The sequence below is a fragment of the Talpa occidentalis genome, unplaced genomic scaffold, assembly GCF_014898055.3.
Source record: "Talpa occidentalis isolate TD23 unplaced genomic scaffold, MPIMG_talOcc4v2.1, whole genome shotgun sequence".
In the NCBI taxonomy this organism is placed as follows: Eukaryota; Metazoa; Chordata; class Mammalia; order Eulipotyphla; family Talpidae; genus Talpa; species Talpa occidentalis.
Window position 1 is genome coordinate 58,977,162 of NW_026555331.1, and position 26,438 is coordinate 59,003,599.

Below are 26,438 nucleotides of genomic sequence, written 5' to 3' on the forward strand. Positions count from 1 at the left end.
GTACTCTTTTAAAAGTGTATTTTAAAAGCAGGATAAACTTACCTTAGAGAGTCCACCTACTTCCAAATAAAAGCAGATAATGAACACATTCCAGGTGACCCAGAGAGCAGTCCATACTGTATACTAGAGAGAAAAGGGGAGGGAGGGAAAAAAAGACAAAAATGTGGAGTTGAAAGGCATGTATACTAAATAAATCAATAGTTAAAAAGTCAATAAGTCTAAGTCTTCTGGGAAGAAATGGAGCACTCAGACAAGAGTGCTCCTTATGAAGTCCCCTAAGATCTCTAGAAATTAAAAATCCAATAGTTTCTACTGCTTAGATTAGATGCCAATAAAGCTAGATTTATTTTTAAAGTGCTTTACTGGCTTGCAAATACAAGTGAAATCCAAATGCTGATTTGATTTCTGTTTTCTGAGTGTTATTTTTCCCAGAGAACATAGGTATGTCCACTTTCAGTGGGCTAGACTTCCCCCTTCCCTCCCTCCCTCCCTTCCTTTTCTCTCATTAAAGTATGAAATTATAAAGTGTTTAGAAATGTTAGTCACAACAATGCACTTCCATATCCCTGACCATATCCCTGAATGAAGATCATGTTTGAAAATGGACGTTTGGAGTAAAATTAACAAACTTTCATCTGTTAGACTATTTTTGACAAGATGTATATACAATTAGCCATATAGAATAATATGATTATGTTAAATATTTTAAAGCACAGAAATTGATATATAAGAATAGGAATGAGTAAATAAATGATAGATTTCCATAACAAGAAAATACCTTCCGGTGACATCCAACAAACTAAGGGTGTTAGCATTACTAATTAATTTTTTTTAACATAATATGTATCAGGAAATGCCTTCCTGTAGCGATTTTAGTCAGTCTGAATTAAGGAAGCCTTAAACCAAGATTCACCAAAAGATTCATCTTAGGTTTCAAGACATCTAGTTACTTTCTTACACAGATGAAGAAACTGAGACTCAGAGAATAGCTTGGACAAGGAAGAAGGAAAGAAAAGTACTTACTGTTGGGAACACAATTAACAGGTCAAATACAATGGTTTGTTCGTTCATTTTCCTTAGTACAAAAATCTATGAATTCTTAATTTCTTAGCTGAGCATACTAATTATAAACTATTGCTTTTTATCACTGATTTTAAGTGTCACATGCTATTGTTAAAATAAATGTTGAAATAATTCATTATTTCATTCTATACTGTGTCAAATAGTAGAATGAATTTTAAACACTGTGCAAAGTAGCCAAGTTCCTATTAGAACCTTATGAGAAGCTACTTGTAAAATTGAACTTTGTGGCTCTGTCATTTATGATTACTTAAGGACTTTCCAAATAATCTCATGTATGGTTCTATAATTGCTTACATTTGATGTTATCTCATATATCTTTTTTTGTTTGTTTTGTGTTGGAGAGTAGGATTTGCTGTGTTTATTAAAATAATAATGCAATTACAACAATAAGATTCCAGAACCACTGGAGAGTTGGAAAATATGTTAAAAATTTAGCAGGAGTTAAACTTTCCATGGGCTTTTGGTATTTGCAGATATTGTAGGGTCTGGCTATCATTCATTATTAAAGACTCTACTATGAGTAGAATTAAGTGGGTTTTGAAAATGAGACAAATGCACTGAAACACACTTTTCTGATTCTTTTTGCAGAAAATAATCATAATAAATTTTGAAGCTGTTACTAAAAAGATGGCATTTGGTGTCTGATTTTTTATTATAAATAAATATAATTAAAACTATATTTGAAAGAGAGAGTAATGCAAGCTATCAATTCATGAGAAACCCATTGATAAAAGTTAAGGAAATAACATAAAGGAGACTAAGGTAAGACAATGAACTGAATTAATTGCAAAACCATATTATTCTTTATTATTAAGGCTACAGATTGAAATTACAAGTATTACTTCAGGGGCCAATTCATATTATTATTATTATTATTATTATTTGCCAGAAGGTATGTTAGACTTGTGGGAAGATAGTGACTCCACTCAACCACTTTATAAGCAATAAGTGCTGATGCTCTGTTACCTCCTGCTTGCTCCTGACCTGTGACGGAGGGGATGGCTCTTCCCCAGCCTTAATGTGTACCCCTCACCCTCTCCATACTCCCCAGAATTCTGGGATCTGTAAGTAAAAAATCTTGTGACTTTATTTCCTTTATGTAAATAGATTGAAAGTGTGCCTTCAATCCAAGGGGTTGTCCCTTCCCCAAAGTGGTAGCTCAGGTGCTGAGGGAGCTTCCTGTTGACTCCAGGTGGGTGCTTGTTCCTCTTCATTAGGAGGCCATAATCTGCATATTCTTAAATTAGTATAAAAGCTACTCTCCCCACCAACACAGTAATTCATTTTCAGGCATTTTCATCCCAGAATTAATCTCAAGCCAACAAAAGTAGCTTTAAACCTCAGCATTTATGAAAATAATTCAGAGATGAGCAACCTGTGGTGTGGCAAAGATAATACTGTGTAACTGCCTTCCCAATAACAATGTGATTCAGATTCATGAATCAATAATACTTCAGTAGGGCCGCCCCTGGTGGCGCAGAAGTTGAGCACTGGGCTGCGAAGCTGCCCGCAGGCTCTGCAGCGCCGGTTCGATCCCTGGCCGCCGTTGAGGGTCCCACATGGCACACAGACCTCTCCTGCTGTGCCCACTGCTCCCCTCAGCAGTGTATTTCTTCATTAGTCTGCCTGTCTGTTCCCCGCTCTGGCTCTGGTGAATTCTCTCACCCTCCCGTGCTTCTGACTGTACCCAGTGCTTGTATAAATAAATAAATAAATATTAAAAAAAATAAGTTTATAAAAAAAATAATAATACTTCAGTCATTCCTCCCCAAATATACAGTTTGTTAGAACAAGAGGTACCCTGGTATCCCTCATTGATAACAGTATTCTCTGACCAGCTAAGAAAGTATGACAAATCATTTCTAATATCAATATTTAAAATGACAATGGCATCAAAACATCTGGAATCTGGTGATGGAAGCAGAACATAGATGGTGCTAAAGCAACTTCATAAACCTAATAATATCAGAGGTGAGGTGAGCACTTACTATCTGGGCACTTTGAAAAGTCACTTAACACTTTCCTTGCTATAAAATGTGGGGTGTGAATGTATACTCAGAGGTACATGATGACTAAGCCAAAAGATATATCTGGCACAGAGGGCTCTCCTGCCAGTTCATTGTTTTCTTTCTCTCCTCTTGGAGAGGGTATTGAATAAGATAGCAAATAAAATGACAGATAGCAACTAAAGTGACAGAGATTTGGATGGCATACACATTAAAAGAGAAAATCAAGAGCAAAAACTTAGAGTATCTAGTAGATATTTTTCTTGAAGATTCCTAAAGACCTAAAGCAACTTCTTTCAACACAAAGAGGGAGCAGAGAGAAGAAAGCAGAGGAAAGGATACCAGAGAAAGAAGTGAGGTTAGTCCTACCGTGAGTGAACTTTGAAACAATAGGGATCTACATGGGGAAAAACTGCAAGTACTTATTGAGCACCTATTACATTTGAAGTCTTCAAAGAACTCTTTGTTCAGTAGGGGAGACACAAATGTGAACGTATTTTAAAACATGCTCAAGACACAAAGGCAAAGAAGCAGGGTGTGGTTGACTGTGAAAACGTATGGAAGGAAGGCTGTCAGGGTCAGACATGTTGCTAGAGCTGGGCACCGACCCCTAGGGAAGGCTACAAGCGGGAGGTGCTGGAGAGGCAGGTAGAGACAGAGGGGGTAAGACACAGACCAGGATTAATCTAAAGCCAAAAAAAGTAGCTTTAAAACACAGCTTTTTATGAAAATAAGTCATTGGGGTGGAACAACTGAAGTATTTTGGATTCATGAATCTGAATCACAAACTCTCTGCTTTTTTAGTCTCTGAAGTTGACTCATGTTCTCCCAGGTCTCTGGCCCATAGCTGTCTCATTCTTCTTTTACAGTCATTTCATTACGTTTGGAGTCCCCTGAACCCTGTCTCCCCACTCATTGTCTAATGAGTTCCTCAAAAGCAGACACTGTAGTTTATCTTCTTTTTTATTTATCAGTCCCTAATATAGTGAAGCAGGTTATCAGTAGATGCTTAATGAATGGATAGGGACAACTGCTCTGACATCCTACTGTGTGTCCTGCAAAGCTTTCTGCCCAGAATCCCCATCATCCTGTCTTCCCTGGTGAGCAAACTCATAAGTGCAGACCTCAGCTCCACAGCCCCGTCTGCAGGGTCAGACTGATCTCCCCATTATACATCTTATGGCATATGTGCTCCTGTGTTACACTTGTCCCAGTTGAAATTTGACATTTAGGTGATTACTTGATAATGGGACAGAATATATGTGTTTGTGTTTGCTCACGGATGTACCTATACCAAACAAAATGATCAGTACAGAACAGAAACTTGAAAAACAATGTTTCAATGAGTAAGTGGATGCAAAAAGGGAGAACGGATGTTGAGAAAGAAGGGGAAAAAGGAGAGAGGAACCAAGGTAGGAAAGGAGGGAAGGAAGGAGGGAAGGAGGGAGTGAGGATGGGTGACAGGGACTTGAGTTTGGTCCGGTGGGTCAGCTAAGAATAGTCTTAGATTTTGTCCTAAGTGTGAGTGAAAGATTTTATGCCAGTAATTTAGGAAAATTGCAAAGGACACATAGGAAGGTAGGAAAGCTGAAAGCTAGCAAGCATGACAGGAAAGGGATTATAGAAGCCTCAATCAAGGCAGTAGTTGTGTGCAGACTTTGCAGAAGCAATACTTAGGGAGCAAAAGCGATGGTGCTAGGTAACATATCTAATACATACCAACGACTTCATTCCATAGAAGCCACTGTTTTCACACCCATGTAGCACTTTGTGCTTCAGCAGAACACTAATCTATAGTGACTTTAAGAAGTCTATAGTGACTTTAAGAAGTCTATAGTGACTTCTTAAGAAGTCTATAGTGACTTCTGTGTTCATAGCAGTAAACTAGAATATAGAATACAAAAATAATTTTATATTGTGTATAATATTAAAACATTCTATGCTGCAATTCTGATTCTATGAAACAGCTTTCCAGTAAATTATCTGGTGGTTTAGCAGAGGCTATTTTTCAGAGAAGAGTAAAGCAGCAATTGGAGTGCCCCTGCAGCCATCTGAGTGCCATCCCATGTTCCCCTGTGCCCCCTGGCAGTACCGGCTGTGATGTGGGCCAGTTACCTTCTCCTCCGTGATAAGATGAAAGATACTAAAAAAATCAATTTTGAGGTACCAAATAGAGAATTGATGCATTTACAAAAAAATATAACTTTATTCTTTTTGATAAATATGATTGGATTAAATCAAAATTGAAAAATGGGATACTTTTAACATCTATGGTTTATTTCTAATGAGTCAATGACACCGCATTGCAAGAAAATATTCACTAATTCTACGAACACTGTATATTCATTCAGGCTCACTGAACATTTAAGAGTATGTTACTCCTATTTACAATGACTTATATATGTACTTTATTTCTCTCAACCTCCTTAGGTTAGAGCACAGTAGAAACTTCATTAAATTGTTCTGCAATGGAGGATGTGCTTCCATGTTTTGCATAGTTTGGAGTATGGATTTATGTCCCCCATTTTTTTTTTACATTTTCAAAGAACATCTTTATTTAGGAAAAGGAGAAAAGGGAAGGAACCTGCATAGTCACAGGCACACAGGAGAGTTGCTATGTTCCTAATTTATCATAACAAAATGGGGACATGTTCACTAATATTCCATATGAAATGCATTAGAGATGAGTACTCAATTACCTCCAGCACATGCATTTATAATGTCCTACATCAACTAAAATTAAATTATTGTTATCAGTTAGTAAACAGTTATAGTGAGGTGGGTTTGTTTTTAAGGGTTAGTGACATATCATTGAAATGACAGTCAATGTCCCCTTATTTCCATCAAATAACATCAAGATCTCATACTCTATCCAAACCTTATTTTAAATTTCTTAGTGTAACCTGAATCGAGTTACACTGACTCACACCATGTTGGTCCTATCACTTGTATTTACTGTTCATAATATTCACTTAGTCTTTTATCCACAGATAATTGTCTCTTTTTTTTAAAGATATATTTTTTATTTATACAAGAGCTGGGGTACAGGCCAGAGTCGTGGGAGGGTGAGAGGATTCACCAGAACAGGGCAGGGAGCAAAACAGGCAGACCGACCCAAGCAGCAGGCGAGACAGGAGAGGTCTGCCTCGCCATGTGGGATTCTCCCTGGCCAGCCGGGAATCGAACCAGAGCTTCAGAGGCTAGAGTCAGCTTCACAGCGCTGCACTCAACCCTCTGTGCCACCAGGGAGGCCCTACAGATAATTGTCTCTTGACAGAATTCAATATGGGAAAGTTAGAACAGCATTGCCATATCTTATCAGAGAAACCCACTCAAATAACTTCATTAATAGTCTCTAGGCAATTTTTCAATTATGTACAGAGATAAAAATAAACTTACCACCACGATATATCGAGGTCTGTACTGAATAGTCCCAAACAAGCCCAGTATGACGACAATTATATGTAGAAAATTTCCCAGAATAGGTGCCCACTGGAAGCCAAGAAAGTCGAAGATCTGTCTCTCTAATGCTGAGAGCTACAACAAAGCAAAGAGAGTCTATTAGCATCTAATCCAAGCACAATCATATCATTTCAACCTTTATTTCACTGGAGAGGTCTGCATATTTAATTTCATCATATTTATGGACAACATTATCACTAGAATTGTGGTATGTATTTCATGTACTTTTTTTGCATCTTTTCTCAGAAACTGTACTAAAAAGGAATGTTATGGATTTAAATACAAATAGATTTTAAACATGACTTCAGTATAAATAAATTTTTAAACCCATTTGAAGAGTTAAACACATATTACTTAAATCATTCCCTATGGTATAAATCTGGACAGATAGTTTATGATACCATAATTTATGATATTAATTCATCATTATTTCTAGTAAAATGATTGACTCAATATAACATATTTGGAGCAATAAGCCATTTTGCAATGTTAAAACTAGTATCATTTTGGAAAAAAAAATTCCTATTCATCCCTGCTTTCCTAAGTGAAGCAAATTTTGAAATATTTTATTCTGTTTATTTCCTTTCATTAGACTGTCACTGATGATAATGAATAACCACTTTTTCAAAAGAAAGTTTACTTATTTACTTACTCTGGGCTCCAGACATTGATGTAAAACTAGAATTGAATAGCTCCTTTGAATTCTGTTTTATTGAGCTCATATATTCATATGAGTTCATCTTAGTTTAGGTAAAATCCTTTTTAAATACCCAAATAAAAGTTATGGGGCCATACGAATTATAGATATGCCAGAGTTTATTATATTTTATTTATTATATATGACTAAATTTTTAAACAATTCTAAGACACATTAAAATATATGGCTAATCCATTTATGATAAAACATGAATTTCATATAGTCCAGTCAATGCCAAGGCTGTTATTATCAAGAACAAATTATATTGATTGTATTTTATACCAAAAAAATATAATTCCACCTGCTGCATTTGGATACTAATCTTATGCATTTCAAGCTTTTTTATGGATTTACTCATAAAATAGTAATTCATATAAAATGAGTCAACGAAGAGCTGTATTTTGGCATTTGAAGCTGCAGATTTGAGAAGAAAATGGCACCCTATGTATTTTTTTAGTTACATGGCAGGTGTATGCCTGAATAGCTTTAATTTCCTTGGACATAAAGAAATCTCCTCCTTTCAGTAAAATTGAGTCTCCCTTGGTTAAGATTTATCTCAGCAAGCTGTGAAGGAAAAGAAAAAAGAGCAAATGCCTGAAGACAACCACACCAGAAAAACATCATTTCATGGGTATTTCCTTATCATCAAATAATTTGTCACCATCCCCTGTTCTCACAAATGGGCAGATGCACAGAATAGCAAAAACACAAAATAATCAGAGTAATGTAAGAACAGCACCGGGTTTTCAATGCCCTGTTTGCCTCAGATGTGACTCTAATTAGGTCCCAGGAACCCACCCCTAAAAATGTAGCATTTTATTTATTGGCCCATCGGAGATGTAAATGTGCAGGATTTTTTTTTTTTTTTTTTTATGTCCAAATAGGATGGTTGTACTCAGAAAAAAAAAAAAAAAAGTAATCCTGAAGAGCAGCTGCAGGCAATTCATTCTGAAAAGCAAGTCTAATTTAAAGCTGTCGAGCATCACAAAAACCTTTAAAGTGAACTTTTCAAACAGAGAAAAACCCATTTTCTTTTCTGTCAGAACATGCATGGATAGCACTCTCTTTTATGATATTAAAGAAAACACACATAATGAAAGAGAAACACCAAATTAATGCCACTTATTAGAAAATCTGCATTCTTTATTGAAACCCCTACATATATTTATTTATTGACATTTACTCTCTGCTAACTTACTGAAAAATGAATTTAGGAGGCCTTGAAATAAGAGCACAAATGAAAGGTCATAAAATAATTAGGAAGGAGATCATATCAAGTATCAGATAAGAGGCAGCGATAAGGACTAGATTTGAGTATTATGTTTTTAAAAAATCTACTAACAACAAAAAACCCTTCAAAAATAAACAAACTACTATATTGGATTTTTGCATAGTTCTTTTATCTAATTCCATGTTAAGCTGTTTAGTTGTTTAGTTTGCAGCCAAATATCTTCTCTCTAAAAGTCATAATTACTAAACACATCACCTTTTGCCTTAAAGCTTTATATAAATAATAATGATTCAGAACCACCAAATGAAATTAAGTGATATCCAGGTTGTTTTATTAATTCAGAAAAAAGTATGAATATATTTTAGAAATATCCCTGTCAAAGTCTTTCTCATCAATAGTCTGTGAAGTCTGACATAGCACCGTGAACTGAATTGTGTTCATCTCTTCCCAATTCTGTGATCTTCACTGACTTCATCTGGGAAACTTGATATCAGCTATGTGCTTACAACATGGAAATCAGGAAGCATTTAAAATCTGCCCTTTACTTATTTGTAATAAGAGCCTATTGTTATAATTTACATGTACGTTGCTGAATATCGCACCTAGAAATAGTAGTTCTGAATTAGGAAAGCAGTGTAAGGAAGTCATCACGTGTGTAATGTAGAATAAATCAAAAGCAGCCAGTCCAGATGAGAGCAGAAGATGGAGGACACAGGGAAGACATCTGAGAAATGCCACAGCAAAGTAAAGAATGAACGAGACATTTGGTGAACTTGAAGTTTAAATCCAGGTAGCGATAAAGAAAATAGGACACTGCAGAGAGGACAAAACCACCAGTTAGCATTTTAAAATAAAATAGGAAGTGATGACTTAAAAAGCAATGGAACAATTTCTAAATGAAAGGTAAATTAGGTAAGAATCTGACAGCTATCATAAGATGATGAAAAAGGGTACGTTTCTGTTTCTTACAAGCTAATTAAATAATGGTCTTCAGAATCTTAAGAAGGAAGGAAAGAAGAGGAGAGAGAGGAAGACAGGACACCAACTCAGCTATGCAAGAAAACAGTCACAAAATACCAAGAAAACAAAAATAAGACATTGTTTTGAATGAAAATATGAAGATGTCATTGAAACATTCTCCTGGAGTGGTACAAGGCTAACAGCATAGGAAGAAAAGTTGAGAAACGTAACCCTAACTCATTATGGTGCTGTATGAAAAAGATTCCACTCATAATGTAAATGTACGTGAATGTAAATATTGCCTATTGGATTGTAACTTTCAGAATCAAGTTGTAGAAAGCTTGAAAATCTTCATTATGATTATAGAGCAAAATGTAAATGCAATTTGGCCATATGAAGGATATTTAACAGAAGCTGGGAAAAACTAAATGTTCTGAGTCAAAATCCTGTGTGTATGGCAAGGGGAAAGAAATGTGTTCTAAAATTCTTCCTCCAGGAACAGGATTTTTCTTATCCAGCTTCAAGGAGAAAATAACATCATTTCCTATAAATCTATAAGTCATTAACCACACCCCATATTAATCACAGTTCAACAAGTGTCCTTGATTATTTAATGCCCAAGCAAATTGGGTAGTTCCAAATAGAAGCACCTAGCAGAATAGTTTACTTATTGATCCACATATATGCTTACTGGCATAATATATGACATTCTGCATAATTGTTCATAATAACTATTACTAATTGTGAAAAATAATTTACACTTAATTCAAGAGCTGTAATAACTCCAGGTGTCCAAACACTTTCCTGGGCTAAATTTAGCCATGCTAGGTTTACACAGCAAGCTTCTTCCCAAACAAAAACTGGGTAAGAATACTCGATTTTTTTTTTTAAGATTTATTTAATTATGCATACAAGAGCTGGCATATAGGCCAGAGATGCGGAGGGTGAGAGGATTCACCACAAAGTGGGGAACAGAACAGGCAGATTGGCCGAAGTACACTGCTGAGCGGAGCAGTGGGCAAGTCAGGAAAGGTCTGCTGTGCCATGTGGGTTGCTCCCTGGCTGGCCGGGGATTGAACTCCTGCTGCAGAAGCTGGGGATTGTTTCATAGTGCGGTTCTTAACCTCTTGTGCCACCAGAGAGGCCCAAGAATGCTCCCTTTTAGAGAGTGAGGACCACTGGAGATTTAACTTCACAAGAAGAGTGAGCTACATTTTAGTCTCATCCCCTCTGGACTTTTCCACTGCTTGCTAGAGGCAAATAGAATAATAAAGATCAAAAGACTTAAACCCATAATGGCAGAATCATAAGAAAGCATCTGATCAAACCATAGTATCATAAACACTGGGAAATTAAACCGTATTATATGACTGATACCCTCTTTATAACCTCTAGCCCAGGAATCTATACAAGAAAGCGTTTTATAACCATGAAGGAGAAAATCATTCCTTAAAGTAAGAATTTAAGAGATCTAATTAACATTCCTATTAGCTAAATTGACATATTCCAGGATATTGCAAGTAAGTTTTGGGTTAATAGAGTAGGTTTCTTTATGTCTGAAAAATCCATGGAGCCCCCCGCTTCACAACCATCACCCTTGCTTCTTTTGCTCTAAAATCTCAAAGCTACTTAACTCCAAAAAGACTTTTCATGCTTAGATCGATGATGCTCAATTTCTATGTTCACACACCCAGACTAGGCTAAATAATGATCTTATATTTTAAGCTATAATTTTTGAATATTTTTTAAAGGCTATGAAATAAAAGGAAAAAGATAAATATCATTTATATCATGACCTACTTCAAAAAAACACACCATAAGCAATACTAATTACCTGGAGATTTACCACTATGGTAAGCAGGTACTATTTTAGAGAAGGTTCTATAGAACCGTCTATAGAGAGTTAACCAAGCCTTAAGATTTACAAAGATTTCAGACCTCCCCTGGTGGCACAGCTGTTGAGCGCTGGGCTGAGAAGCTGCCCTCAGCCTCTGCAGTGCAGGTTTGACCCCCGGCTGCCAGCAAGGGTACCACATGGCACACAGACCTCTCCTGCCTGGCCTGTGCTCCCCTCAGCAGTGTATTTTGTTGGTCTGCCTGTTCTGTTCCCTGCTCTGGCTCTGGTGAATTCTCTCACCCTCCCGCGCTTCTGACTATACCCAGTGCTTGTATAAATAAATAAATAAATCCTTTAAAAAAAAATTTTACAAAGATTTCAACTGACCCAGGAATTCTAGAATGACCTGTTCATAATTTGGTTCATCTAAGAAAGACAATAATAGTGTTAAGGACTTCACACTTTCCACATGGTTTAGTAATATTTTTGGTAGGTGTTAGATGGCAAAGGTTATACCAGTGAAACAATAATCTAATGACTTAGCAAAATGAATAGAGTCATATCAAATTTACTATACTACCACTTTTTCTTGTTTGATTTTTAGTACCATCTCCAGCAGCCTGAAATGATCACCAGTGTCTATCCACTGAAGCGAGGTAGAGTATCTGACTTAATGTCAAGTGTGATTGTCTAGGTTATTCCTTGAATTGGCTTTATTAGGTAAAGCAATTGTTATTCCTTGAATTAGCTTTATTAGGTAAAGCAACTGGCATATGAAAAAGACTTCTTGAATTCTCTCTATACATCAAGTTTCTATATTTCAGGGAAGTTGAATGAATATTTCTTATTCATACAATTCAATAATGAAGGTATAAACTGCTTGGTCATGTAAACAACATTGGAAATCAGAAAACAACATGCTGTATTGAAAATTTATGCTTTGAAGAGATAAGCAAGTGGGCCTAACAGATCAAGGGAACTTTTCTGTCAACAAAAGAACAAATATTACACTGTGAATAGATTTATGGAGGCTGATCAGCTGAAAGAGCAAGGAAAACATCTCTGCCACACCAATTCACTCAGGAAAGTGCTTCAGTATATTTTGTGGCCTGACTAAGCAATCAACTTGCAGAGTGGCAACTATTGCACCAACTTCTCACTATGTCAGAGAATAAGCCAATGTATTAAAGAAGTGCTCTAAAGCATAAAAGAATAGAACAACATAATATGGCATTATTCAACATTTAAGTTTTCCCTTTTCATATCCATTAACCAAATTTGATGCTGACAAAGACAGATAAATATCATTATTCCTACTGAATATTTGAAAAAACTCAAGACAATCCACTAATTAGCATCAGAGATGAGACAAGCATCTTTATGTCCTGATTTTATACTCTGAAATTGTGCAATAAATTACACATCATGTAAAGAGGTTGAATGCTGAAATAAACTTTATTGCAAGAGATAGAAATAACATGGGAAGTACAATGGGGTACTTCATGATGTAGTTATATTTTCTCCACTCACGCTCATATCTGTGTGGGGTAATCCCTCCTCTGTCAGAGGAAGCAAGTCATACCTTTCAGAAACTTACCAGTTGTGCTATCTTAGTCAAGCTTTAGATTCTTAATCAAAATTTGATTATAAAAATCTTTGACTTGTAGGTAAACATCAGCCTATGCATGTCAAGCACCTAGACAGTAATCAATAAGGGCCAAGGGTGGTGAATTGGTTTCTATTGTTATTCCAATGCTCTAACATATTACTACAAGCATTCTGTAGTTCAGAGTGCAAAATGGTTCTCATTACCCTAAAATCAAGTTGTTGATGGGGCTGCATTACTTCTGAGGCTCAAGGGGAGATTTCCTTCTCTTAAATTTTTCAGCTTCTTAAAGCTATCCACATTTCTTGGCCCTTTTTCTTTATCTTCAAAGCCAGAAACAGTGGGTTAAATCCTGATGCCACCATACCTCTGGTTCCTTCTCATCTACTTCACTCTTCTGCTAAAAATCACCAATGTGATTACATTGGTCCTCTCTAGATAATCCAGAAAAATATCTTTATCTTTTTTTTTAAGATTTATTTTATTTATTTATGCATACAAGAGCTGGGGTGCAGGCCAGAGGTACAGGGAGAGAGAATTCACCAGAGACAGTGGAGAGCAGAACAGGCGGATCTGCTGAAATACACCGCTGAGGGGAGCAGTGGGGGAGAATGGACAGAGAGATCTGCTATGTCATGTGGGCTAGCTCCTTGGCCTATGATTGAACCCATGTTGCAGTGGCTGGCAGTAGCTATATAGCACTGAGACTTTAACCCCTGCACCACTAGGGAGGAACCTCTGAAAATCTCTTTATCTTAACATCAGCTGAATACCTAATTCCATCTGTCACCTTAATTCTCCTTCACCATTTAAGGTTAGGATATGTTTTGTTGGGGGCCAATATGCTGCCTACCACACAGTTGCTATTTTCTAACATCTCCATCTAGAGCTCCTCAGGGACACTGTCCTCTCCTGAGGTGAAGATGTGTGCAAGCCTTAATAGTTATGCTCTGATCAACCCAACCCCATTACTGAGGTGACCAGGACATCTTCTAAACCATCCTGCATCCACAGAAAAGTTTCTTTTCAAGAAAACTCTTTGATATTACATCAAAGATTTTCAAAATTCCAAATCTTGCTATAGTTATCAAGACTTTGATGTAAATACATATAGCTCTAACTCCACAAAAGTTTCATAAAATTCTATCATCAAGAAATGGAGGGAGAAGGTCTCCCTTCTGGCACAAGGGGTTAAGCACCACACTATGAAGTAATACGCAGCCTCTGCAGCACAAGTTCGATCCCCAGCTGGCCAGGGAGCAACCTTCATGGCACAACAGACCTCTCCTGACTCACCCACTTCTCCTCTTAGCAGTGTATTTCAGTCAATCTGCCTGTTCTGTTCCTCACTTTGTCTCTGGTGAATCCTCTCACCCCTGGCGCCTCTGGCCTATACCCCAGCTCTTGTATGCATAAATAAATAAATCTTAAAAAAAAAGAAATGGAGGGAGAGAGAGAGAATAGAGAATGGGGAGTGAGGGAGGAAAAGACAACAGCAGGGTGTGATGGAGGACTGTAGACTGTGGGCACTTTGATGGTGGGGAAACTGTGGTGACAGCATCTGAGGGGAGAAATCCTACAGTGAAAAAATTAATGAAGATGTTTAAAAAATTAATTAAATTAAAAAATAATGTAAAAGAAAAGATAAACATTTTCAGCAGAAATATTTGGGTATATGTCATATATCCTTTTTGTGATTGCTTTTTTTGAAATGAAAATATTGTGAATAAGACCTTCTTTCCACAGATATAATCACATTCATATCCATAATGAATAAATTGCTTGGGCAATGTTTAGCAATACTTAATGATTGATAGTAATACTCAGTACTTACGGAATAATTTTTATTTTTAAGACACTATTGATATTCACCAAATTCAAGATACTCTGAATTTTTAAAGAAGAATTAATTGAAAGAAAATTTGTGTTGTTGGTCTCTCTAGAGTTCAGGATATGCTTTGAGTGATAGGCTTTACAACAATCACTTGACACCAGATCATTTAGGAGGTGAAAGTAATGATTAATGACTATAATGTTGAAATGTGAGAGGTAACATAAGATAGTTTTTAAATGCTTTAATCCAATCATTAAAATGTCATTAGTTATTTCTTTTCAGATTCAGATTTACAAACAAAAACCCATTTCCTTTTTTCTTTTTTTTATTCATTTATTCATTTGTTCAGTAAGTACCATTTAACAGTTGCTATGAGGTAGACTCTGGAGGTGCAAAGATGAAAGGCAACATTTTTGGTCTGAAGAAGCTAGTTTATACTCTAGTGGGGAAAAAGACATAAATCAAATGATTATAATAAAATAGTATCTATGGTATGATAGAGGAGTTTCCAAAAAGCTATAGTAATAAAGGAAAATGTTTTAATCTCTGCCTGGCATGCTGAACATATTTAAGACACTGCTACAAAAGAGGTATCTTTTGAAAAAAACTTCCAAAGAATGGTCAAAGGTTTTCATTCAAAGAAGGAGAAGGGTGGGGCAGAATAATTAAAGCTAAAGACATAGCAGAGTAATTTAAAGTGCCATTAAATGTCTCATGTGGTTTTAAGATAAATGTTTTACCAATATTCAATTTTAGTTCCACTCAATTTAAGTTCACTTTCAAGAATTTATCTTAATTGGATAAGAGTAGAGGGAACATTGTATAATATTAGGCACAGACTTTTAGGCTAGACTGACTGGATTCAAGGTTTGTAGTAATATGTTAGAGTACTGGAGTCACAATAGGAAACCAATATCCAACTTTTGGCCAATTTGGATGCACTTAACTGATATGTGATCCTGGGCAATCTTCTAAACTCCCATGGTTCCTCATCTGTAAACTAACAGGACTGCCTCACTTTGTAGCTTTGTAGACCGAGTTAATGTATATAAAATGCTTAAATCTGTAATAATAAATATAAAACACACACAATATCGGCCAAGTAGGTGTGTGTTTATACAGGGATATTCAAAAATGATGTCGATAATGAGGGGGAATTCAAAACTCTGTAGCAAATATTAGCAAATATTAGGAGATGTTAAAAGCATGTATATATTGACATAACCATAAAATGAAATATTGCATACCCATAAAAATAGTATACACTTATGTGTAGTGATATAAAACATGATCATAACATATTACATAGGAATACTCAACTCATGCATATGTATAATGGGATTCTATTTGAGAACAAGAAATTTATATTTAATCAAAAAGTAAGACTCTTCAAAGAAGTATATGAAATGCCATGTAGGTATGCATATAAATCAGGTGCAAAAACAATATTGAATCCATCTGTCTAAATGATCATAATAGTAGAATTTTGGTTGTTTAAAAATTATTATTTTAATTTTTCTAAAAATTTTAGTTAATGGGCATGGATTACTTGTGTTAAGAAAAAGAGACTTGCTCTTTCCTTGTGTCTGTGAATGTTTGTATGTGTATGTGTTTTACCTCAATCCATAGTAGGAAATGCATTTTATATTTTCTATAGCATGTATACTGAAACAAAATATCATAAAGCAATGCTTAATCTTACTATATGTGCAACAGTCTGGCCTATTCTTTCTATGAACCATAGTAACCTACAGTGACAAAATTGATTTCCAACCTACTAATGAGTCAAAAAGTTTGCAAAACAGTGACATAGAATGCATATTATAGAAGCTATCTCGTAAGGGGAAGATGATGGGTAAAGTGTGCCTGATTAAAGAGCTTGAGCCTTAGCTTACAAGTATCAGGAAACCATTAAAGTCTTTATCTCATTTATAAGGGGGTCATAAAGAAAATTATACATTAGAGAATGCCTCAGTCAGAGGTTTGGAGGTATTTTTGATCCATAACGGGAATTAGAGGATAGTGGGGGTAAGGGTAAGACTTGAAATGAAGCTAGGGCACATGATGGAAGTTCTTACCCTCATCACAAGAGAGAAAAAAGGAACCTAACTAAAACACTGGCCAGGGGATTTAGAAAAGGGACAGCATGGAATATTCAAGAACAAGTAGCTAAAGGACAATTATATGTGAAAAACTGAAGGATCAACCAGATCATTTCAGCTTAAATCTTCATTCTGATGAAAGAAAACTTGCTGGTAGGTACTGTTAAAATCATTGAAAGTGGGGAGGAAAACCACAATTTTGAAGCCAATGATTTGAATTCCTTATGGAAAATCTTACACAGCATCAGATTACATATTCCAATTGTGGGTTTCCCCTATCTTATTATTTTTAAAGACAGATTAAAACCAGTGTGGATGGCACACCTGTGGGTTGGACATTTTGATAATGCCTCAAAGCAAGGAGCTGTGACTATCCCCACTGAACTCAACACAAGTATGGAGGCCCCTTCCTATTTGTATGTGAAAACATGCACAAAAGTCATGTACCCTACAATCTACAGTAAAATAAACAGAATGATTCAAATAGAAGAAGATTGAGCACAAAACATCCTATAAGGGAACCCAAAGCCTACTAAAAATGCCTTTTGGTGTTTTCACCGCTAGAGATTATATTAATCACTACACTCACATCAACCCAGTTTGTGCGGCTAAATACACAAAGTCTCAAGCTTTTGGGTTTAATTATGGGAAACAGGGTTATTATAATTAAGTAAACCTTTAAAATACTTCCTTTAGCAGCAAAAGTGTTTTGTTCTTTTTTAAGAATCTTATATTTTCCCTGTAATTTCTTGCCAAGAGAGGGGGTTTTATACTTCCTTTCTAGTTCTGCAAACAATGATATAGACATAAACTAACCATATCATAAAGAAATTACAAGGTGAATATGTACATTCCTAACTTCCTGTTTTCAATAATACTCTGGGTAAGAATTTTACACACCAAAAATATTAGTCAGAAAAGAATATTCTGTGAATACTGATTTGTGGATGTCCTTTGATCTCAAAACAGCATGTTTTCATCTTGTTATTTGTCTTAATATCCTTACCCTGCCAGAAGTTACCTCACACCAAATTCCTCCAACTTGGCCAAGTAGAAGCCTACCTTCAAAATTCAGTTAGAGCCTATGAATTGCACAAGCCTGGAATAAGCAACTATTTTTGCAAAAGCCCAAAGTGCCAATTTGTTACAGAACAGTGATTGAAGATTGAATTTCAAACCTTCAGTGGAGCTATAATGGATCCAGGAACACTAAAGTTGAACCCCTAGGCTGGGTGACCTACACATTCCCACAAACAGCTGGCAGCAACAAGCCTGCCGTGGTATTTAAGACTCCCAAGGAGGTTTTACTTAAACGGCAACCCAGCACAAGAAGACAGAAGAGTGGGTTATAGGCCAAAAGTTTCTTTCAGTGTTTTTTTTTTTTATCATTTTTATTTTTAGCAGAAAACACCTGCAAGAATCTCTTCATATGTCTTTAGAATCTCTTAAAGAATCCTTAAAGAATCTCTTAAAGGAAGAATTAGATTCAGCAAGAATTAGATTTTTCATTTGGGAATGAAATCAAACGTTTCCTCTCTAGAAAACAATATAGAAGTAAACTTGAATCGATCAAAATAATTATGCTCTAGACAAGCTTTTCTCATTGGAAATTATAACAAATATTTAAATAATAAATAGCTAATGGCTAAACACCACCTATTGTTAATTTTTCTTTGCTAGTTAATTTTTCCTTTCTTTCCTTAGTTAAATACACTATGTCATAAATGATTAAGTATCTTGCTGGTATTCACACCCTGGGAAGAATTCTGATAAGGAAGCAAACCACTGACAATGGAACAAACACTGGTTGTTGAACTAGTGAAAAGCTTAAACAATGTTTGAAATGTTTTTGCTGTAAAGCTACATTTTATTTTTTTCTTCACACTTATTACTAGTTAACAGCTATAACCTTAATTGGTGAAATGGTCTTCATCAAGTTGATATGTCCTTAATCTTCCAATCTCAGGGGACAAAATTAATTACCCACATTTTAACCATAGCCATACTTCTTTAAACATTAAAATGTTTCTCAAAGAACTAGTGAAACTTGACCAGCTTGAGAGTCCAGATTTTTAGATAGTAAGCACACAGACTAATTAAAATAGGACCTGTCATATGATCTGTCTTCTGGCCTCTGTACTAGTGACGGGGTTATTAAGTGCTAATTTTATGAGTTCTGATGCAACCGTGTTTTTCATATGGAGATATATTAATAACATTGTGAGCTTTTGAGCTCAGCCACACCTATTCCATGTCAAGTGAGGATCATTATTTACAAAGTCCTTGATAGATTTAATGCTTTTTACTCATTGCTGTTTAAGGTAATGCTAACATTACAGAAAAGCATAATTTTGATGTTTGACCTATGTTTCAGTAAGTCTCATATTTTAAAGTAAAAGAAGGACTAAGGTTTTTACAAGTCCATTTACATTTCTGATAAAGTTAATGGTAAAAGGAAGAAAAGAAAGCTAATATTTGCTCATCATCTACTGTGACAGGCATTACATATAATGTAATGCAAAATAAAAATCCTTATGAAATGGGTATTTTTATCACCATTTTAAAGAGATTTAAAAGGCACCTGTCACACTCAAGAACCACAACTATTAAGTATTAGAACCAGTCTGAGAACATAGCTTATTCAAGTTCCAGAGTCTAGACACAGTATGGGTGTTCTCTAAAATTTAGATTAATATCTATATTACTTTAACATCTCATTAAAGTATCTGTATAATTTATAAAATGTTTCTATAGATACTTAATTTGCATCTCATTCATGAGTTTATTTTAACTTTGATGGTAAGGTTATAGGAATATATTCAATAACATAGGAAAACATTTTTTAAAAACACAGAGAAGATTTCCACTGTGTGAAGATGGAATGCAAATACTCCTATTTTCCACCTGATAACTACATCTAAAAACCTTCTATATAACATGTAGAAAAGACATATGAAGATTCTAAATGGTGAAGAGATGAAGGCAGCACAACTAGCCACCTGAGAAATAAGGTGGTGACTTCTGGGGTTTTCTTTGTTTGGATATAACCCGGACATGGAACTGATGAAGCAGATAATTCAGAAATTTCATTTGGGAATGATTAAAAAAAATTCAAAACCTTCTTTCTACCTCCAAATGACTAGAAAAAGGGTACTCTATTAAGAGAGAAACTTTTAGACAATAAATACTTTACTCCAATGAAACACCAAAGAAACAACTTTGACCTCTCCCTGGCTGACACCAAGAAAGGCTGAGTGGGGAGCCTCGCATGGCTGTAACAAGGCAAGGGTGGTGTCAGAGAAGTCTAAATAGAGAGCTGGCATTCTCATTCCTTCAGTGAATGAGTCTCATTCATTACCACAATGTGGTGGCAATGAAGACCATCTGGGGAGTCTGGACTTGCAATCTCACTTGGCAGTAATATGGCATCCATCCATCCATCCCTATCACCACTAAGGTAGTATAAGATGAAGCCCAGTGGAGAGTTGGGACTTTCACCAATGTCTAGTAGTAATGAGGTTATTCCCACTACAGTGTCAGTGGAGACAATATGAAGAGATGAAATCTCACAATCAACAAATATGAGATGTCCCCTGTCTCAGATATCAGTGGAGTATGAATGTGAATATGCACTTCTTTGATCTGGCAATGGAAAACTGCTCCTTCTTTGCCCTTCTCCTACTGGATCAATGTTAAAAAAAAAAGTAGTTATAACAAAAGTTTTAGATAGGATTCAAAGTCTTATAGTACACTAATGTCCAGGTTTCAACCAAAATCATTTGTCATATCAAGAACCAGAAAGACCACAAACTGAATGGAAAAAGACAGGTAATGAAAGGCGGCATCAAGAAGAGGATGACATAAAATAATCTGACAAAAAAAATTTAAAAGTCATAAAAATGATAACAAACAATTGGAAGCATACTTGAAGCAAATTAAAAATTATAATGCCTCAGGGCCTCCCTGGTTGTGCAAGGGGTTAAGATGCAACCTATGAAGCTATCCAAAGCCATTGCAGCATGAGTTCGATCCCTGGTCAGGGAGCTACCCACATGGCACAGCAGACCTCTCCTGACTCGCCCTCTGCTCCCCTCAGCACTGTATTTCAGTCCATCTGCCTGTTCTGCTCCCCACTCTGTCTCTGGTGAATCTGCTCACCCCCTACACCTCTGGCCTGTACCTCAGTTCTTATATGCATAAATAAATAAATCTTTAAAAAATTACAATGCCTCAGCACAGAGAAGAAATTATCAGCAAAGAAATAAGTAATAAGAGATATAAAGAAAAAATACAAATTTTAGGACTCAAATAGAATAACTGAAATTAAAAGGTCAGTAGATGGATTCAACAACTAAATACAGGGACACAGGAGAGAATCAATGAACTGTGAGATAGAACAATGAAAATTACCCAATCTGAACAACATAGAGAAAACAGATTTAAAAAATGAACAGAGAGAAATCTCTCTCTTCCTCTACTAGAGCTTCATTCAAGAACTTCACATAGAACTTCTCATTCCATCTTAATGTCTTTTAATTTCCTGTATTTTCTAACTCTAGTTTTTCAGTACTGCATTATTTATCCTTGGAAATATTTTCTCACTCATTGTTTTTTTCCCCCACTCTTTTTTTTTAAGATTTATTTTTATTTATGCATAGAAGAGAGGAGGTACAGGCTAGAGGTGCGAGGGGTGGGGGAGTGAGACTATTCACCAGAGGCAGATTGACTGAAATACGCTGCTGAGGGGAGCAGCAGGTGAAACAGGAGAGGTCTGCTGCACCATGTGGGTAGCTCCCTGGCCGGCCAGGGATCTAATTCATGTTCCAGAGGCTGTGGATTGCTTCTTAGTGCTGTGCTTAATGCCTTGTGCCAGCAGGGAGGCCATGCCCCACTTTTTTGGATATGCTAAACCCAAGCACTGACTTTAAAAAGAAATTATTATTACGTTTGCACTTTTGTTAATTCTATTTGTTCTCTTTTAAATACACTTAAGTTATTTTTCTCTTTCCTTAGCTCACTTTCATTTTATTTAATTTAACATAACGTATTAATTTGTACTTATTTCATATTCTATGTCTGGTAACTGTGGATTTAAATAAGACATTTGTTTTTTTCTCTTATTTTACACATATGGTATCTAGGTTCCTCGTGTATTCTGAACTGTTGATTTAGTCTATTTTGGATCTTTATTTTTTGGTAGATTTTATGATTTGTTTTAAGGTGGAAATCCTCTAAAAGGGTTTTATTTGCTTTTAAATTTTCATTTGTAAGTATCTGGAGGCACGAATAGCTTACTACCACTTTTAACTAAATTTTTGACTTACAGATTTCCTGAGTCGCCCAAATGACAGGAATTTATTTTACAAATCTATGAGAGAACTAATCTGTTTTTATCAATACTCAGGAGAAATTTTTATTTTTCTCCATCTAGTACCAAAATTGGAGGCAGAAAATTTTGTCTTTTGGAGATGGATTTGGGACTAGTTCACCTTTTCTTTGAAGCTGTAGATGTCTTGGAGTGCAAGCTTTATGAAAAAATTCTACTCAACTCTACCTTGGGTGTTCCTTTATAAATTGCTTTTGTTCCCTGTTTTTTGAGTGTTGGATATGAAATTCAAGTTCAGAAAAATTTAGTTTCTTGCTAGTTCATTGATGCAATTAAAATATTTTAACCCTGCCATTTATGGTTTTTTTTTTTTAAATAGCAGTTTACTCAGGGAAATTATTCTACCAAACTACCAGTAATATGTGTTCTGAAAATGTTTCTGATCTCAAGTAATATAGTGTCTCTATTACATATAATTCCTCTCAAGACTTATGAAGAAAAATGTCTTATTTCATGTAAGCAAAATCCCACTGATATGCTTTATTAAGTAACTACTGACATAAGCCTCCATGGTGGCACAGGGGTTAAAGTCTCAGCACTATCAAGCTATCACCAGCCACTTCAACAGGACGATTCCCCCCCCTCCCCGGGAGTTAGCCCACATATGGCACAGCAGACCTCTCCTGTCTCACCTGCTGCTCCCCACAGCAATGTATTTCAGTCATTCTGCCTGTTCTGCTCCCCATTTTGTCTCTGATGAATTCTCTTACCCCCTCTGGCCTACATGCCAGTTTTTCTAAGCATAAATAAATAAAAATACATCTTTAAAGAAAAAAGAAACTATGACATAGGTTACCTCCGTATTTTGAGGAGAAGTAGTGAAATTACAATCACCAAGTTCTAAATCAATAATTTTGTCACTTAATACGAAATACTGGAATAAATAACAGCAGAAATCTAGAAGTCCACATGTATAGTAGTGATTACAATTTGAGTTTTCATTGTGAAACCATGCATTTTTAGAAATTTGTGTATCAAATTAATTAAGTATAAAAGATACTAAGTATACTAAGTATAAAAGATTCTAATCATATAAACACTAGAGGACAAAACTGTTGTGTAAAATATAAGGAATTAATGATATGAATAACCTTATATTTTTATCATATGACAGATATACAAATACTAAAGCAGTGTTGTGCACGTTACACCTGTACACTAAATAATGTCAAACAACCTTCTCTTTTCTTCAGAGAGGGAACTTGCATTGGAAATATTTGGTTGACAATTTTGTTTTGAATCACACTAGATTTTGTAAATAAAATGGAAAATACACATGAGTGGATGAAACAGGGGGAAAGTGGAGTGGGAAAGGAAACTACTAACCTGGGAAATAAGTAGATGAATAATATGATGATTTTAATCATGTATTTCTGCACTAATGTGACAAAGATAGTAATAGAAGCCTTCTAAGTATAAATGACAAATTTCTATACATTCCCAAATTTCTAAATCCTGAATAACTCTTACATGGAAGGAGATTTGGGGATTTTATTTCTTTGTCTCCACCACAAACACTACCATCTGTTTTTCCTCTTACAGCCATCTCTCCATGACAACACGTATTGATCTAGCAGCATGATTGTAATTGTATGACCAACTTTATGCAACCCCATACTGCCAACCATGAATCCAGCAATTTTCTCTTTCTAACTTTGCTTTCAGAGTCACCTTCCAGTGGTTGTGTTACTGCATCTTAGGGCACACCACACAGAGGGGAGAGGTGATGTTTCTGAGTAAAAGGTGCCTTTTATCCCAGCAGCCATCGCAGGGCCAGAACTTCTCCAGCAGTTCTTTTATGAAAGTTAAGACCTGGTTGGCAACTGAATGTGTATATACTTGTCAACAGCATTAACTGAGATTTCAACATATCAAATCAGACAGTAGAGAGACAGGATCAAATTTAGAATCAGCACGTTTGTTTTTCAGTCCACATAATGCCATTCAAGATAGTTTAATGAGAACCGGATGCTTCTCTGGTCATTGTATAGTGACATCTTTTTTTTTTTTAAATAATAAATTTTATTTTTATATTCCCCATACAATTGCAACCCCCCATTCTGACCCCAATCCCTCCCCTCCCGCCTCCCACCCCCAAAAAGTGTCTCTGGTTCATAGTTTTTGTTGATTTTGATTTTCACTTTCTTATAGTTATTCATTTACCTGGTCCCTTATTTAAGTTTTCTAGATTCCTGCTATGAGTGAGACCATCCGGTATTTTTCTTTTTCTTTCTGGCTTATTTCACTGAGCATGATCCCTTCCAGCACCATCCATGTTGCTGCAAATTGCATGTGTTTATCTTTTTTGAATGCTCAGTAATATTCCATGGTATATATGTACCACATCTTCTTGATCCAGTCATCTATTTTTGGGCATTTGGGCTGTTTCCAAAGCTTAGCTATTGTAAACACTGCTGCTATAAACATAGGGGTGCAGGTGCTCTTTGGAATTGATGTTTCTGTGTCCTTTGGGTAAATACCTAGGAGTGGGATTGCTGGATCATATGGAAGCTCTATGTTTAGTAGGTCCAGAAATCTCCACAAAGCTCTCCATAGTGGTTGGACCAGTTTGCACTCCCACCAACAGTGCAGGAGAGTTCCTTTTTCTCCACACCCTCGCCAACATTTGTTGTTGCTAGTTTTTTTAATATGTGCCATTCTCACTGGTGTAAGATGGTATCTCATGGTAGTTTTGATTTGCATTTCCTTGATTACAAGTGATGTTGAGCATTTTTTCATATGCCTGTTGGCCATTTGCATTTTATTTTCAGAGAAGTTTCTTTTTAGCTCTTCTGCCCATTTTTGGACTGGATTATTTTCTTTGTTTTTGTTGAGTCTTATCAGCTCTTTGCAGATTTTTGTGATCAGTCCTTTATCATTAGTGTTGTGTGCAAAAATGTTCTCCCAGTTGGTGGGGTTTCTCTTTGTTTTTGTTATTGTCTCTTTTGCTGTATAGAAGCTCTTTAATTTGATGTTGTCCCAGCTGTTTATCTTTGCCTTCACTATCACTGCTTTGGGTGATGTGTCTGTAAAGATGTCTTTGATGTGCATATCACGTAGTGTTTCGCTTATCTTTCCTTCTATGTATTTTATGGTTTCAGGTCTTATGTCTAGTTCTTAAATCCATTTTGAGTTGATTTTTGTGTATGGTGTGAGGTAGTGGTCAAGCTTCATTCTTTTGCATGTAGCGACCAAGTTTTCCCAGCACCATTTATTGAACAAACTTTCTTTGCTCCAATGCGCAGTCTTTGCTCCTTTGTCAAAGATTAGTTGACCGTAAATCTGTGGGTTTATTTCTGGCTTTTCTTGAATAGTGACATCTTTAACAACAGAAAATGTGAAAGAATTGCTCATTGAGATTGCACTTCTTTCATATTTAAGGTTCAAATAAAAGAGCTCGCAGGCATTGCATTATGACAGATCTGCAGTGCATAGAAATCATTAAACTGTCTGTCAGAGGATATAATATTCATGTTGTGAACAGCTGGACAAAATTATGAACTGGTATTTTTCTCATGGAGATCTAGAACCAGTGTACTGTTTTCCCCTAATAACTACTAAATTAGTCAGAATATATATTTTTAAAATAAATGAGAAAATGGAAAGCACCTATAGAAAAACAGGAAACATTAGAACTGGTTTTGCTATGTAGTGTATATTGCTTCATGTTCAATAAGGTACCTTGCTCTGTATTTTCTCATCAATTCTGTGCCTGTTGTATTATAATTTTTAGAACAGGTTAAATGCAATTGTTGTATGTTGGGTAAATAATTATGTCCTAGATCAAGGCATAAGACACTCTATGGAAACACACATGTCTTCAATACTTTACATTCTGCACTTTGTAAGATGATTGAAAACATCTGCTAAAAAAAGTGGTCATCGAGACAGTGTTTTCACCCTACTGTTGTAGCAAGTACTTCCAAGAAAGAAGATATGCAGGCCAGAGATGCAGGATCAAATTAAATGTACGTGGTTAGCAATGTCTCTGCTATCAAGCTTCATCTATCAATATTTCAGGAGCAAGCATGTTTAGAAAACTTCCCATCTGAACTCTGCATCCAAAAGTTTTCCTGCTGAAACCAATGGCAGAGTGACCGGTTGATTTTTATGATGTATTCCTGTTGTCTCAGGAGGCAACTCAAATTACAAACTGATTTTCCAAAGGCCTCTAAACACAGGTTCAAATGTACTAGTTTTTCATTCTCTCTAACTTTTTGTGGAATGAGTTAAG

At 35.8% G+C, this 26,438-nt stretch overlaps 1 protein-coding gene across 4 annotated transcripts in view; it reads right to left on the bottom strand.

Moving 5' to 3' along the window:
- The window catches only part of NKAIN3 (sodium/potassium transporting ATPase interacting 3), a 749,694-nt gene that overhangs the window by 416,762 nt on the left and 306,494 nt on the right, over positions 1-26,438 (bottom strand). For all 4 annotated transcript variants that reach the window (XM_054692230.1, XM_054692226.1, XM_054692229.1 and 1 more), the window contains exons 2-3: positions 6,489-6,626; positions 43-123 (exon numbers count right to left, since the gene is read on the bottom strand). In XM_054692230.1, coding sequence (XP_054548205.1) covers positions 43-123; positions 6,489-6,626 — 219 coding nt within the window. The remainder of the gene's footprint in view (positions 1-42; positions 124-6,488; positions 6,627-26,438) is intronic.